Source organism: Leptosomus discolor, chromosome 2, assembly GCF_034619465.1.
Source record: "Leptosomus discolor isolate bLepDis1 chromosome 2, bLepDis1.hap2, whole genome shotgun sequence".
Taxonomy (NCBI): domain Eukaryota; kingdom Metazoa; phylum Chordata; class Aves; order Leptosomiformes; family Leptosomidae; genus Leptosomus; species Leptosomus discolor.
The window spans coordinates 16,906,502-16,921,818 of NC_141392.1; the positions used below are offsets into that span (position 1 = coordinate 16,906,502).

The window sequence follows — 15,317 nt, forward strand, 5'->3', positions numbered from 1 at the left end:
TGTGGAAATGCATATGTAAGGACAGGTAAGTCAGGCAATAACTGATAGAGCACAAAGCCTTTTGGCACAAAAATTAACATGGCCAAGTTTTTGGAACAAATCAGATCCAGCAGAAAGGATTTAGTGCAGATCAACACTCTGCATTGAGTGGCTCTGCTCTTTTCAGTCTGGCCCTGGGAGCCAGATAAAAGCTGGATGTCTTGTATTATCAGGCCATGTCTTGTGAAACTTTTCCATGTTGGATTTTTGCAGAGCAGGCTGGGGAGCACACATGCAAACTCTGGTGAGCTATACTGGCCCCACAGAAGTTCTGGGTGCTGTTATTCTGGCTCTGTGCACTGAGCAAGGTATTCATGCCCTCTAGAGACAGGGTAGCTGTCTCTAGAGTTAGAGGAGGACAGAAAGGCATCGCCCTGGCATGATAGTTTCCCAGTATCTTTCAGCAGGCATGTGCCATTTTCAAGGAACAAGTCTGGTACAAATCAGAGCATTTCTAGACCAGGCCAGTGTCTGGTGGTGTTTGGAGCTAAATGGCAAACAAATGTGATGCTAACCCTGTGGCGTGCTCACTTACTCTTTGTGCCAGAGGAATTTCTCAAATTTCTCAAAGGTCTTCCTCTTTGGAATAACAGAGTCTTATTGAGGAATTACCACTAGTCATTTTGCATCGTCCCTGGAGCCACACAGGGTGGACGGAGTCAGGCATACATTGCTCCCCTCTCCTTGCACATAGGCAACACCAGCATACAGGACTGCCTCTCTGGTGGGGGGACGAGTGTTGTGCTGCGTTGCACCCCCAGCAGTGGCATAAACCCAGACTGAGTGAAATCGAGCTGCTCTCTGCTGGCAGTGGGGAGGCTTTCCAGAGGTGGCCTTGGTCAGCTCCGTGTTTTCTGTCTGGACTTGTTTGGCACAGGGGTGGTCCCTGCAAAGGAACAGGCATCCCACCACCAGCACAGACTGTGCCAGTCAACAAGGAAGCCAAAGATGCCTGCAAAATCCCGCTTAAACTTGTATAACCTGGATTTAAAATGCTGATGGGAATATGAAGTTTGAAGTACTGGCTGGTGGCAGTTGGGGTGTGTTGGTGTGGCAGCGTGAGAAGGGCATGCCTGCATGTGTAGCCTGCAGTTTACTTCCACTTTCGAAACTTCTAACCCAGCACTTCACATGACCAGCCTATTGTGCTGTGTTTTGTTAGCTGTGTAAAACTCGGTGTGCTTAAGACTGAAAAGGAATATGAAACAGAACTTTTGCTTGAATTCTTTTTAAACTCAGTAAGTTTGTACCTGCAGGTTAGCTTAAGACTGAAAAGGAATATGAAACAGAACTTTTGCTTGAATTCTTTGTAAACTCAGTAAGTTTATACCTGCAGGTTAGCCACTGCTACTCTCACTTCCACACTCGTGGATTCAAAAGACCCTGACTTTGGGGAAAACCAGACCAAAATCCACAGAGAGATGTGCTCCCATCTGTGTCTGATAAGCCTGTTGCACAAATCAGGGCATTTCACACAGACGTTGTTGCCTTTCACAGCACTCAAGCACAGGCTGTTCTAATATAGACACAATTGTAGTACAAAATAATTATGTCCATGGAAATTCAAATATTGAAAAATTAAATATTCAGGTCCTCACTGACATACTGCAAATATATTCAAAACATTCTTGTTTCCCAGGGTGATAGCTACATAATTAGGCTAAGCCTTTCACACTTTCTCTTTGAACCCATTGGATTTATTTACCAAAAATCATTGCATAGATATGCCCAGCAAATGTCTTAGAGAACCATTTGTAACTAAATTACAAGCTTAAATACAGAGATTATCTCTTCACTGAGTACTGGCTTTTATTAAAACTACAAGTTGCTCATACTTCATCCCTTGCAGCCTCTTTAAATCCTCTATTTGACATTTTGAATGTGCCATGCAGGTTATAATACACATTACACAAAAAGAGCTGTTATAAAATTCCTGACTTTTTCTTGTTTGCATGACAAAGGGGGAATGGCAAATCCTCCAATTGGGCCAGATAATCAGTCTCCTGTGAAAAGCCTACAATCCACATCCTCTGTTTTCTTCTTAGCTGAGCTTCAACTGTGTTTGGTCAAGAATTTTATTTTACCTGTGAAGCCCATAAATCACCTTCCAATACACATTGGACAGTGAAGAGTCCTGGTAGAATAGACATCAGCCACAGGAGATATCACATCCGGATCCAGGAAAGCCGGGTGCTGCTGGAGCAATCAGGCATTTTCATTTCATGTTCATGGTTTTTTGAAGAGCCCTCATTACACAGTAGGACCACTCTCCGGAGTGAAGACTATTTGGACGGATAGAGGTTTACAGGATCAGGTCTTCTGACATGAGAGAGAGACCATTACAAATCCGTGAACTCCGGTTTTATCCAGGTGACTGTCACTATATAAATATAACAAATTCACTGCTGGAACTGAGTTAGCCAACACTTACGGAGCGTATCTGAAGGAAATTTTGTCAGCCATCTGAACTTTGCGACCCAAGCCTCCGAAGCACTTCATCGTGTGACTGTGTTTGTCCCATCCCATGAGAATCAGTCATGTGCCAGTTAGCTGGGGAGGCAGCCCAGAGGGAACAGCCAGGCGTACGGAGCCTTCCTAAAGGGCTGAGAGAGTCACAAAGATTTCAGAAAAAAAAAAAAAAACTTCTCTCCTCTTATTCATGAGAGCAGGAGTCTTTGACATGAGTTGAAGCTGAGGTGGACAAATTAAGTGCGTATTTTTCACTGCTATTTGCGTCTTGGGAATGGATATAACAGATAATATTGATTCATTCAAAGAAAGAAGCTACACAAAGGCAAAATTAAAGAATGTGCTGCCTTGGGCCATGCACGAACTGTTAGTTTGTAGTCTATGTTTCCATTTTAGCCTTAAAACTCAATTCAAGTAAATAAGGTGCCCCTTTAACATCTAATGGAGGCTTTATCATGTTCAAGGAGACAAGTTTCTTAAAAGGTTATAAAGACAAAATAAGCAGTAACAGAAGTGCTTAGTTAGGCTCTTTCAGATGGCTTTGTTGCCTTTGTGTACAAAACAGACTGCCTTGGCTGACACTTGTTTTAATGAGGGAAGAACCACAAAATTGTATACGTTCGGTCCTCCAGCTAGAATTTCTCAGGGCACACCATTCAGCCTGGATATTGGATGAAACTGGACCAATTTTAAACCATTTTCAGAGATATATAAAAATCCAAAGTACTTCTGATGCTGAAGACATTTGTGGGTATGCTCAGGCATGTTACTGCTGGAGAGGGTGAGAATCTGCCCCAAGTGCCATGCTCCTTCACACTTTCATTGACTGCATTTTATTTTTCTTCAATTCACTTCTCCTGGGATTGGTTTCAAAAATAGACTTCCGCATCTGATGATGCCAGCAAAGGCCAGGGAAGCAAAGGATGTGAGCTTCAAGTCTAAAGGTTGACTTCAAGGCAAACATCCACACCCGCCCCAGCCTCCAGGTCGGCTTTGCTCTCCAGAGACAGCTCTCTATTGTGGTGGTTAATAGCGTTGAAAATACCAATATTCTTCATCCATGTTGTGGACGAGCAGAGTGGTTTCTCATGTTCACTGAAAGGTGATCTGCCTTTATATAAAGCTGCCTTCTTTTAAGCACAAGTGTTATGAAACCCGCAGGAATCCATAAAGAGTGATGGGACATTTTTCTAAAATGTCAGGTCTGTACATCTTCCACCTCCTGTGATTCAGAAGCAGCGTAAAAGGCCATAAACCGTTCAACTGCTGTGATTCACTGCCTTGATTCATTCGCTTGATACAAATATTCAGAGATCAAAGTGGCACCTACCCCCCAAAAAAATATTTTAAATGATTTTTTAATGCTTGCCGTAAAGATAGACTTCCAGCTAAAGCATAATTCTCCTGATTGATATCGGCTATTTTAGGTAGCAAGTCCCCTGTGGTAAAGATTGACGCTTCCTTTAAGAATCATATGGTGCGGTACATAAAGCAATGTACTCTGCAGATATGTTTCCTCCCTGACCTAGGCTGAACATGAGACACTGATCACTCAGGGGTTTTCTGGGCAAAAGTTTACAGGGAATTAAAAAAGGATGGAAACTTCTTGCCTGTGAAAGAATCTGGAAGCTCCCCTAAACCTTCTGGTATTAACTTTGCAGTAGATGAAGGTGTTAAACTGGCATGTGTCTACCAACGGGGGAGTGATCCTTTTAAGTCCTCTGCTTCGTCCCCACTTGTGGAATTTGTTGTGCCAGTGGGACGAGGCTGGCTATAAAACCCCAGCACACGGGACCTCTGTCCCGCTCAGGCAGCCTGCTACCTCAGGCATCTCTGCCGAGAGCAGCCCCGGGGAGATCCCCCCTTCACCTCTGCTGGGCAGGCGGCTGCTTTGCCGACAGAGGAGGATGGATGCGGTGTTCACCCGGATGCTCTGCGTACTATGCCTGGTCATCACAGTCCGAGCATTTACCCAGGAAGGGTTCAAGGAGGTGTTGCTGAAGCAGCTGGGGCTCTCTGAGGTCCCCAAACTTCATAAGAGAGACTTTGTGGATCTGGTTATCCCAGACCACGTAAAGAACAAATACATCTCCATGCTGAAGCGCCACAGGGTGAAGCGCCGAGCTTTGCCGAGCCTGGCTGGCATCCTCAGAGGGATCCCTGGCAACGCAGGTAATGTGTCTGCTGTCTGTCGGGAGCTCACTGTGCCGCTGCCCACGCTCACCCAGACGGCTGCAGGATGGGCAGAGGTAAACTTGTGGGGGCAATGAGGTTTGGGTCTGGCTCCCAACCTGAGCTGGGTAGAAAAGGTGCATGTAACAGCATCTTAAAGATTAACACCTACTAGTAACTCCTTGCACCTGGAGAGAGGTTCCCACAGTCCTTGCAAAGGGCAGGCTGCTGCTGGAACTTGATAGAAAAGCCTTGGTACCTGGGCAACATTCTGGGCAGGTGGAAAAATGATGTAAAAAAATAAAAAAAAGTCAGTAGAAGGTGCAGACCTTGCAGGTTTTGGGTCAAAAATCCATAAAGTCCTCTAATAGGAATCACACCTCTTTGGGGATGTTTCACTCTCCCCAGTCTTGGCCATTTTTTTGTTTATATCGGAAAACTATCAAGGAGGAAATCAGCTGTACAGACACAATGGTGTCTACAAGGACACTTAGAGCTTGTTTCACTTTCAAAAGACATAGCACCCTGGGCACCAAATGAAAACACTTTTTTCATTGCAAGTGGTTGATGCAGTTTCCTGCTTTCAAGCCCAGCACTGGCACAAAGAGATTTGCTCAATCTGGGGTCAAATGATATGGTAGATTTCTTTCCTCCAGATTGCAGAGACTCAGCCATAGAAGAATTAGGGCATTTGCAAGACATTGATTCAAGTCTGCATTAGAAAAGGTGTGTTTAGTGGCTGTCTGTGCCACAAGGGCTCTATGTGGGAGCGTGGAAGGAGCATGTTGTGGTGATAATTGTGGACAAAGCATGGGGGCTTTGCTCACCAGGAAGGCAATAACAGGTCTGTCTTTTTTGTTCCTAACGTGCACAGGTATGGCAGGAGAAGTCCTCTACTCTGACACCACCACACGCCAGAACCTGATCTTTGACATGGAGGGCAGAATACCTAAAAACAGCGAAGTGACAATGGCTGAACTGAAACTCTTCAAAAAACCTCTAGACAGAGCAAATCTGCCTGCCAAGCAGTCTCACAGGCACGTCTCCAATGCCAGGGTCAGCGTGTACTGGGTGCAACGGCAGCACGATGGTACCAACAGGACCTCCCTGATAGACTCCAGGTAAGAAAGGGACCCCTCCTAAAGGCAGGACTCTAGTTACGGGGTATGGGTCCTCTGAGCCAGGTTCAGCTGTCATGCGTTTGTGCCTCCAGTCAGTCTGAGGGGGTTACAGCTGTAGAATCAGGCTCTACAGGCTCTAAACCTAGAGTGAGTTTGTAAAAGCAGGTATTAGGTTAAGACTGCAATATATGATGATTCATTGAAATAATATGTGTCAAACAATGTTGTGTCCTGCTAGGTCTTCCCCTCTAAAACTCTCCCCCTGATTCACTTCTCTCTAACTCACATGGGTTACTGGCTGCTGGTATTCTTTCCACTGGCCATTTCATTAGCTGGTTTAAATAAGTGAATTATGCAAAAAGTATCTGATTCTGTAGCCTTGAGCTCTGTGGAAGTTTTAGAACCCTTGAAGGCAGAATTAGACAGCAAACCAATTTTCTAGATGAGTAGAAACTTATGGCCCTAATGCAGATAAGACAGGAGCAGGTGGGACTAATGGTGTTTACGAGGCTGTTGTCACTAACACTGAGGCCACACATAATCCTGCACTGCCATATTTCTGTATGACTGTGAATGTATATCTTGACATGAGTGTGCACAAAGGGTTTTATTTAGCCCTTCAGTGTCTATTAGATCTGCATGCTTCTTTTTGAGGTGTGAGTTAGTTGCCATGGGTGCTCACCCAGAGCTCTCAGCAAAAATTATCGTGTGATCAAGGCACGTGACAACCTATTGGGAAGCAAATTATTCTGCTGCAATAACAGCGCTGCGAGCCTGGGCTTTATCCGATGAGCTTTTCTCTAATGCCAAGCCCTTGTCATGCAGGCTGGTTCCTGTACGCGAGTCGGGCTGGAAGCACTTTGATGTGACACAGGCCGTGCATTACTGGCTGCGAAACAAGAGGCGGGAGCCAATGTTCCTGGAGGTCTGGATCGAAGGAGAAAGGGTAGGCAGCCATGCCTCAGAAATGGCCAAAGCCGTGCGTTTCACCTCTCAGGACCCCAAGGATAAAGCCCTAAGCAAACCTGAACTGGTGCTTTACACCCTCGACTTGGAAGACTACGGGTACGTACGAAACCTAAATCTGTACTATCCCCAGTGTAACTTTGTCCCTGAATTACTGTACTGTGTGTGCCAACCCAGGGCATGCAGCTCCTGCCCTCACAAGTAAACCACTGTGAACAGAGGAGTTTTAGAAAGTTGCTGCCGAATCACACCTCTCCTCTTCCCATATTTGTTGTATGAATGTTCAAATGAAACCCAAGCATGGCCCAAATTTCACATCTCAGGGCACACCTGTGCTATTAACAGGGGGGATTATTTCTCCCACCTTCCCAGTTTCCAGTTACGGCACCAGTTTTTGTTTCTCCCTTGGCACACAGGGGCCCTGGGGACTGCAAGGAGGCGGTGCTGCCGGGGAAGTCCACCTGCTGCCGGCAGAAACACTACGTCAACTTCCGCGAGCTCGCCTGGACACAGTACTGGATCATCGAGCCGGCAGGGTACCAGGCTTACCGGTGCTCGGGGGGCTGCCTGCAGCCCCCCAGCCCTCTGCGGCGCTTTGGCTATGGGGCTCGCACCTGCGCCGTGGCAGAGAGCTCCCCGCTCCCTATGATGTACCTCGTCAAGAGGGGCAACCGCACCGAGATCGAAGCGGCCGAGTTTCCCAACATGATCATCGAGAAGTGCAGCTGCATCACGGACGGCATGGCGCTGGTGTGAGGTGTGGGTGGCCAGCCAGGGATGTCACCCAGTCCCCCGATTCCCCACAGTGCTGCCCAGAGCCACCCTGGTCCCCAGCCCCGGGGCCCGTGATAAAGGTCCTGGGGGGACCCCCAGATACCTGCCTGCAAGGGTCAGCAGCAGCTGGGGCTGCGGCTCTCTCACACACCCCACCACCCTGCAGAGAGGGTGCACTTAAGGGCACTGTCCATCTAGATGGGCTCAGAGCAGCATCCATCTTCACGTATACCTATGTGAGGGGTACCTGTGGAGCCTAACACTTCTCAGGGCCTCCTTGATGCTAGCCGGATTTCACTGAATTTGATAGACCTGTATCTGATTTATTTCAGTCCCCACCCCAGAGTATTGCAAACAGCTACAGGCAAAGAAGGAGTGATCATCGCCAGGTGGAGAAGTAGTGCGTGGGTTCAGCTTTTCGTTCTTAGACTCCTGGCTTTGGTCCTTGTCTGTCCAAGCCGTGTTTATGGTGAACTGGAGAGCAGAAGCACTTATGTGTATATATTGTGTACAGACACACACACACACACATGTACATATATACAGTATATGAATATATGTATGTATTGTCTACATACACATTGGATCAATACATATTGTCTACATACATACATATATGTACATAAAATATTATCTAGAGCTCAAAGGAATATATCTATCTGCATATGTATTGTATGCATATATATGTGTACATAAAGTATTATCTGGAACTCAAAAGGATTCTATCTTTGGCCCCTTCGCCATGGGCGTTAGCACAGTTTCAGGCAGAATTTAGAGTCCTGAAGTCAGTGGGAATATTAGGACTTAAGTTTGCTCGCACCAGTAACAGTTTGTAAAATCAGACTCTCATTCTTCTGGTTGTGTATTACAGTTATTTCAATTTAGGGGTATTTTCCAAGTTTTGTTTGCTCTCAAACTCAAGGAAAGAAATAAAATACAATTATTAAAGTAGCCATGTGTTTGCTTGTATTTATTCTTTGGTCTAAAAGTGGAGGGAAAAGATCTTTCCTATTTCTGAAGGTATCCAGTGCCCAGCTCCTATAAACACACAGACAGCAACAGCTCTTCTCAGTTACCTGTGTGATCCTGCCTGCTTCTGGTACAGCTTACCTTAAAGGCAGGGACTGGGACGGGGCTGAATCGGCAGGTGGAGCAGAGCCCACACCGCCAGCGCTTCTCCCTGAGCTGCTGCGGAGCTTAAGCCAACACTTCCTTAAACAGAAAACCTAGAAACATATCTGACAGGCAGGAGGCGATGCTCTCCGTGTGAGCTGCAGCAGCGCAGCAGCGCCAGCACCCGCAGGCAATCAACTGGAGCTGTAGTGCAGAAAGAGATGAGCTGCCTCCCACCTCCTCCCTCCCCAGGTGGAGCGTTTTAACCCTGGCCCTTCCTTGTGGACATCTGACCAACACATCCCCTGGAGAAATGCAATGATAGTGTGGTTTAATCCCTTTGTGAACTGTACTGAACTGTTGGCCAGGGTGTCACCAATGATAATGATTTCCACACTTTGTGTCAGAGTCCTTTCCTCGGTTCATAACCTACTGAGATACTGGTGGCTCTGGCAATGAAGTGGTCCCTGCCATCCATCTCTGTGGGATGTGGTCCCCGAGGCCCTGGCTGAACCCGCTGCTGTGGGAGGACAATGAAATGAGTTTGTCTGGCTAGACAGGGTGGCCATGGGCCATGGACCAGGTGAAAAGAGGGACCCATTGGACTCCGCAGTGGCTTTGGGTCATTCATTGGGAAGGCTGAGATGTCGTGTCCCTGCTGTCCTGCAGGACCCCAGGTCTGATGTCACCCAAGCATCCCTGCCATCACCTTGGCCCGTAGGTGGGCTGGCATCTTTCACTTCTGTAAATGCCTGTGGCAAAATAAGAGCTTTAAGGGGAGAAAACAAGGCAGAAGCACAGACTCACCACCAGTCACCAGCACTGGGCAACAGCACCATGGGTTACTGAATCAGAATTGGATGAGCCAGAGGGATCTCTGGCCATTTCCTTCTCATGACTATGTAGCATCTATCTTAGGGGCACTGGCATTCAGCCCCAGTTCCTCTCCACCCAGCTCAGGGCCTGAAGGCCATGAGCTCAGCTATCACCGTGAAGAACAAAGCTGAAGATTTATGCTGGGGAAGAAAGTGTTTAAACTGGTTCCTGCCTGAGAATGAAGAGCATTAACCCTGGCTTCCCTCCAGCCTCCAGCGCTTGGACTCCAGACATCATTCCCCAGGCCTGGGAGAAATTCCATCCAGTGCAATCAGGGCCAGGCTGCTGTGGGAAGCGGGAAGCAGAGCATCACAGCAGGGATGCAGGGCTGGGGCCAGCCCGGTGGATAAGGGCTGAGCCCTCTTCTACTCTCCTCTGCCAGAATCCTGCACCGTGTCCGGCTCCCTTTGCTCTGGTGTCCTGCGAACACAAGGTACATAAAAGCGAGCGGTGGGATGTGCGTGACAGCAGGGGGGAGAAGGGGAGGGGGAGGCGGTGGCCAAGGAGAGCCAGTGTTACTGTAGGTATTGCAGTGCAGGGACAGGGCACAAATCTGTGAGCAGTCGAGACCTGCCAGCCCTGCTGCCAGCATGGGTACTTACCGATGGCTAGGGGAGCTACCCAGATGCGACGGCATCTCCCTCCTCAGTCCCACTGCCCCTCTGCCTTCACAGCCCTCGAGTCCAGTGCGTGGTCCTGTCCAGGACCATGAGGCCGGTGTAAGCACAGAGCAGAGGCCTGGGGAAGAGGTGATTCACAGAGAGCTATAAGCATTGATAGCCTGAGTGGCTATGCACCAGGCTGGGCATCACTAACACCCATGTCTGGCATCTGGTGTCCCCATCTCTTTGTGCCCGCAGTCTGTACCCCTGTCCCTTCCCAGCAGCCTCCTGGGGACTCCCAGTATTGCTCAGACCCTCCCTACCCCGACTCTGTGCAAAGCATCACCAGCATCTGTTAAAGTGGATGAAAAATTAAGCTTCTCAATCAAAAATTAACCAGTCGTGCTATTGTCTCAGTATGACGGTGTCATGGTCCACCGTGTCCAGGTTGAGACAATGCTGTTTTCTGGACCGACTCTTACAGATGGATGCTGTGGCTAGTTTTTAACTCACATTTGGATTGAAACTCTCTGCTTTTTGGAGGGACAGGACATTGCTCCTCAAATTGCAGCTGGCTTTGCAGTGAAAATGCAGCAGGCTCAGAGGTCGGGCTGACGTGCGGAGGGCTCCAGAGATTTCTACAGCTCGAACTCCTAGGCAGAAGGCTGTGGATGTAACACTGCCACACCTGGGGCTTTTTCAGACATCAGCCTGTGCGGTGGGAAATTACCTCCCAACCTGTCATCTTCAATCCGGGCTGCATTTGCTGTGATACCTTCTGTGTGCCACCTCGCTGCTTTTATATCGGTACAACTTGTAACGCATACAAAGGCTGTCAAGCTGTCATGTTATCCTTTCCGTATGAGCGGCACCACAGTCTCTGAGGAAAGGCAGAACATCTTACGTACCTGGCAGCAGCGTGGCGCAGCATTAACATTTATCATGTGCTGTAAGAAAAAAAAAAGGAAGAGCAGCGCAGCGGCGTAATGAATCGCATTTAAGCAGAAACGATTTCAAAAAGCATCAAGGTGTTTTAAGGCAAAACCAGCAGTAAAACATCGGGGACCCTCCGGCACTACTGAGAGCACAGAGCACCCGCAGGGTGCTCAAGGAGAAGGAGGCGCGTGCTGTTCGCATTAAGGGCTTCAACAGCCCTGTTAGTCCCACGCTTAAAGTTAAGCTCTTGTGTAAGCATTCGCAGTGGCAGCGTGTCTGAGTTAAAGCTTATCGTGAGCATGAGCTCTGACCTGCCTCCACAGCACTGCTCACAAGATGATCTGTGAGGTCCTGCAGTATTTAATGGAGCTGGACATGGGGAAATCTATTGGTCTCAGTTTTCTTGTGAGAGGCTTGAGCAGGACAGAAGCGCTTTCTCCCTCTGTTACCATTACACTTCAGGAGAGAGAACGAAAGTTTTAAGCCATGTTAAACGCCACTGCTAGCTGAGTTCCATTGCCCTGTCTGATCCTTCCACGGTTTCATTTGAACCAAGGCTGCTCTCCCATTTTCTTTCAAAATCCCTGAGAAGTCGCAGCTTTACCCTGCTGGCGAGACCTTACTTCCTCTCCCTCTCTTTTTTTCTCCTCTTTGCATTTCACAAACTCCTACCAAGAGTGTCTGACACTTTGCCTTTCAGGGCAGCCTTCTAATTGCTGGTGTAAGTGGAAAGCCAGATGCCCAATCCACATCCCGGCAAAGGTGATAATCAGGGGAGCTCCTCCTGCTTGGGCTGGGAACAGCTGGAGTCTGGGAAAGGGGAATCCAGGGGCAAACAGAGGCGGGGAGGCGGAGATCCCACAGGACTTTGATATTTTTATGGGAGCCTCTTAACAGTCTCAACATCTCCTAGTTTTTGCCATTAATTTAATGTGAAATTAGGTCCTGTCCAAAGTGCTGCATTTGCAGTCAGGACCTGAACGCCTCTGTCCGTTCCTGGAGTAGGTGCCAGAAAGTAGCGCACACAATGTCAGCACGTTTCAGAATAAAACAGAATAAAAAGCTAATCACAACTGCTACCTTCTGGCCTACGCTCCAGGGGTACAAGGGCACTCCAGAGCTGCGTGAGTGCTGGGGTTTCCTGCAGCTAAACCAGCAGGTACGGAACAGCCAAGAAACAGTTTTTAACCCTGGCAGGAAATAGTTATCTGGAGATATTAGGCTCTGGAAAGTCACGTTCACAGCTCTCAGTATCCTTTTGACAATTGTTGAATCAGTGATATTTATTATTTTTTCCCAAAGCTATGTAGTAATTTTGTTTTAAAGGTATTCCTAAATTTTGTTTGCATTTTTCCTCCTCCTGACTTTCTCCGTGGTTATAAATGTTCCACTTGGAAAGTCCAAATAGCTGTATTCACTTGAAAAGTGTGTTTTCTATTTGCTGAAAATGAACGCAATCAGGTTGCAACTGTTCTAAGGTGACCGCAAGCTTCAGGGCCAGTGGTCGATGACCATCACCCTTATAAGGTCTCGGCTACTTACCTTACATGTATAGAATCACAGAATCATTAGGTTGGAAGAGACCTCTAAGATCATCAAGTCCAACCGTTGACCCAACACCACCATGTCCACTAAACCATGTCCCAAAGTGTCACATCAGCACAGTTTTTGAACACCTCCAGGGACGGTGACTCCATCACTTCCCTGGGCAGCCTGTTCCAATGTTTGACTACTCTTTCGGTAAAGAAATTTTTTCTAATGTCCAATCTAAACCTCCCCTGGTGGAACTTGAGACGATTTCCTCTCATGCAGTCCATAAGGTACCATCTATAACCACCAGCCATCCAGGCATGCTTTTATTAAGCAGTGTCACACTTCCAGCAGCTACTTCCCAAGCCGGCTGGCTCCTTACAAACACTGCTCTTCTTTCCATACATCCCAGGCAGGTTGTTCAAGAGCTTCTTGTTCCCCTTTGCACTCCAAGTTTTACACAGTTCTCAATTCCTTGTGCCTACTTAGAGGCAGATGGCAAACACAGCAGGGAGAAGCAGCACACGCAGCACATGCCTTCAGGCCACCGGGACCCTTCCCAAGCAGGCATAGCTGCTGGGTCTAAGCCAAGACTAACCACCCTGGGCGGCATGAGCTCCTGCCCAGCCTCCACCAGCGCTGGGAGGCAGCAGTACCTGCCCAGCCCCTCCTCAGCAGCCGGAGGAGGTCAGAGTTGTCACCTTCCCACCTTCAGGTGCCATTAGGCATGGTAATCTGCAAAGCCACCCTAATTGCTCCGCCGTAACTGAAAGGAAAGCCGGCTGTGAGGTGGCTGTGTTAACGAACTAGGGTACAGTCTTTTAACATCTCCAGTTAAATGTTTTGGAGGAACCTTTAAAATTTAAAAATAGCACCTTCCTGAGAATAGGCATTGCTACAAACCAACCTTTAAAATGCCAACATTCTCCAGGGAACGAAACCTCAGATAAGAATGAATTTCAGGTGGATCAAAATGATTGATTTTGGCTGTTTCTGGGATCAGCAGAATGACATAAACGTGACCTAATATCCCTGCCCTGCCACAGCACCGTGTGCCTGTGCACCACGGGACAGGGCCAGGGGCTCCGGTCAGGTAGTTTGTTCAAAGGGCCGAGGGTTTCATCGGCGCTGCTGAAACTGGACACATCCTCCGCTGTTAGTTCAGTGCCACCTACAGTAACAAGTGCAGAAGCTCTCAGACTTGGAAAACCAAAGGAAGAAATTCCTGCACCCTCAAGCAAAGCAGTGTTTAGGTCAAAACACTGAAGTGCCTTTTTAGTAACTCGTTTATCTGCCCATGTTGCAGAGAACTGTGTAGGCGAGGAAAATGGGAAAGGAGCCTTTTGGTTGAAGGCTGGCAGCTGTTGCTGTGTCCGCTGGCAATGATCTTTCTAAACTTCCACAAGTTATTTCCCTCTGTGACCTGCCCTGTTCCCTGCTATTTTTTGTGTATTATATGCACTTATGTTTCTTTCCATGGTATGGGCAGACCTGTATGAGGTGAGGAAAAGCCCTCCCTCAGGTTCGTGACAGTGTTTTCACCAATTTTTTTCAGTCGGTAACTCTGAAATTCAAGAGAAACACGAGGCAGTGCTCTAGATCATCTAGATGTTTGAAATAAATGCATTTAAAATGACACTTCAGATGAATTCTGGAAGTCACACCACTTGCTTGTTGGGGAAGTGCTTGCGTGGGAGCATGAAGCTTTTCTCTGGAAAGATGTTCACAGTTTTGGTGTATTTACAACCACAAACACTTTTGAAATCCAAAGCTGCATTAATTCTTGGAAAAAGAAAGATACAGGCAGGGATGCTGCAAACTCTGTGTTATCCTCTGTCCCTGGACCGGAAAGATCACCTCAGTTCTTCAGCCATTCTCTCCTATGGAAATGGCCCACACTACATTGGGATGGTTTCAGTTTATATTCTTTTTTTTTTTTTACTGGTATTTGTTGACTTTTCTTGCACAAATTCTTGAAAGCTTCAAGCACTTCACCTGCTTGTTTCTGTTCTGTTGAAGGATCAGCCTGAGTCCTGTTTGTTTTCCAGTTGTTCTCTAAAGAACACCCAACTCTAACCTCGCCAGGGAGTGCCCGTATGGCTCTCCAGACACACTATTGCTCTAGGCTAACCCTTTATGTGGGCATATCCCAGAGCAAGCACTTGTTCCCGTTTAGCTCAGCAGGAGCTAAACAATTCCCAAATAAATGTGCCAAAGTGTGGTGCTGGTTCAAGGTACGCATAAGCTGTTGCCCTCTAACACAGATGTAGGGTATTTCTTTTAATTCTGGTGCTACTGAAGATACAGTTGATCAATAAAGTGTTTGGCACCGCTGCTGGTTTAAAATACTCCAGTTCCCCTTCACCAACCAGTGTTTATTCTGTACCCTGTGTAATGCTTCTTCAGTTGTGCTGGCATGAATTTGTTAGAGCCACATCATACGCCCCATGGGGGAACTGATCTGGTTTAATGAAGAACGCACAACAACAAAAGAAGCAAATAGGTGACGCACAGGGTAGACTTGGAAATGGCTGTGCCTGTGCAACTGAAGCAAGGGCGCAACTGTGATAAGGGGAAATAACTTAGGAAAGAGTCCAAAACACGTCATTAAATTGACCCATTCACTTCTGGCCCACGCTATCTTTGCCATACTACAGAGGAGCTCAGGAGGCTCTCCTGACCCAAACAATGTTCATGTGTTTCTCAGGGGGCTGTAAGC

General features: G+C 47.5%; 1 protein-coding gene across 1 annotated transcript; it reads left to right on the top strand.

The window, feature by feature from the left end:
- Positions 1-4,415: 4,415 nt before the first annotated feature.
- LOC104344468 (left-right determination factor 2) lies at positions 4,416-7,523 on the top strand. Its single transcript, XM_086461052.1, has 4 exons — positions 4,416-4,680; positions 5,564-5,801; positions 6,627-6,866; positions 7,184-7,523. Exons 1-4 carry the CDS (start codon positions 4,416-4,418, stop codon positions 7,521-7,523), a joined length of 1,083 nt encoding a protein of 360 aa, XP_086317178.1.
- Positions 7,524-15,317: the final 7,794 nt, after the last annotated feature.

What these genes read in the sequence shown, in the direction of transcription:
- LOC104344468 (XM_086461052.1), top strand. Translation starts at nt 4,416, where the DNA reads ATGGATGCGGTGTTCACCCGGATGCTCTGCGTACTATGCCTGGTCATC. An exon ending in ACCTCCCTGATAGACTCCAG is followed by an intron (nt 5,802 to 6,626) that starts GTAAGAAAGGGA and finishes CTTGTCATGCAG; the next exon opens with GCTGGTTCCTGTACGCGAGT. An exon ending in CTCGACTTGGAAGACTACGG is followed by an intron (nt 6,867 to 7,183) that starts GTACGTACGAAA and finishes CTTGGCACACAG; the next exon opens with GGGCCCTGGGGACTGCAAGG.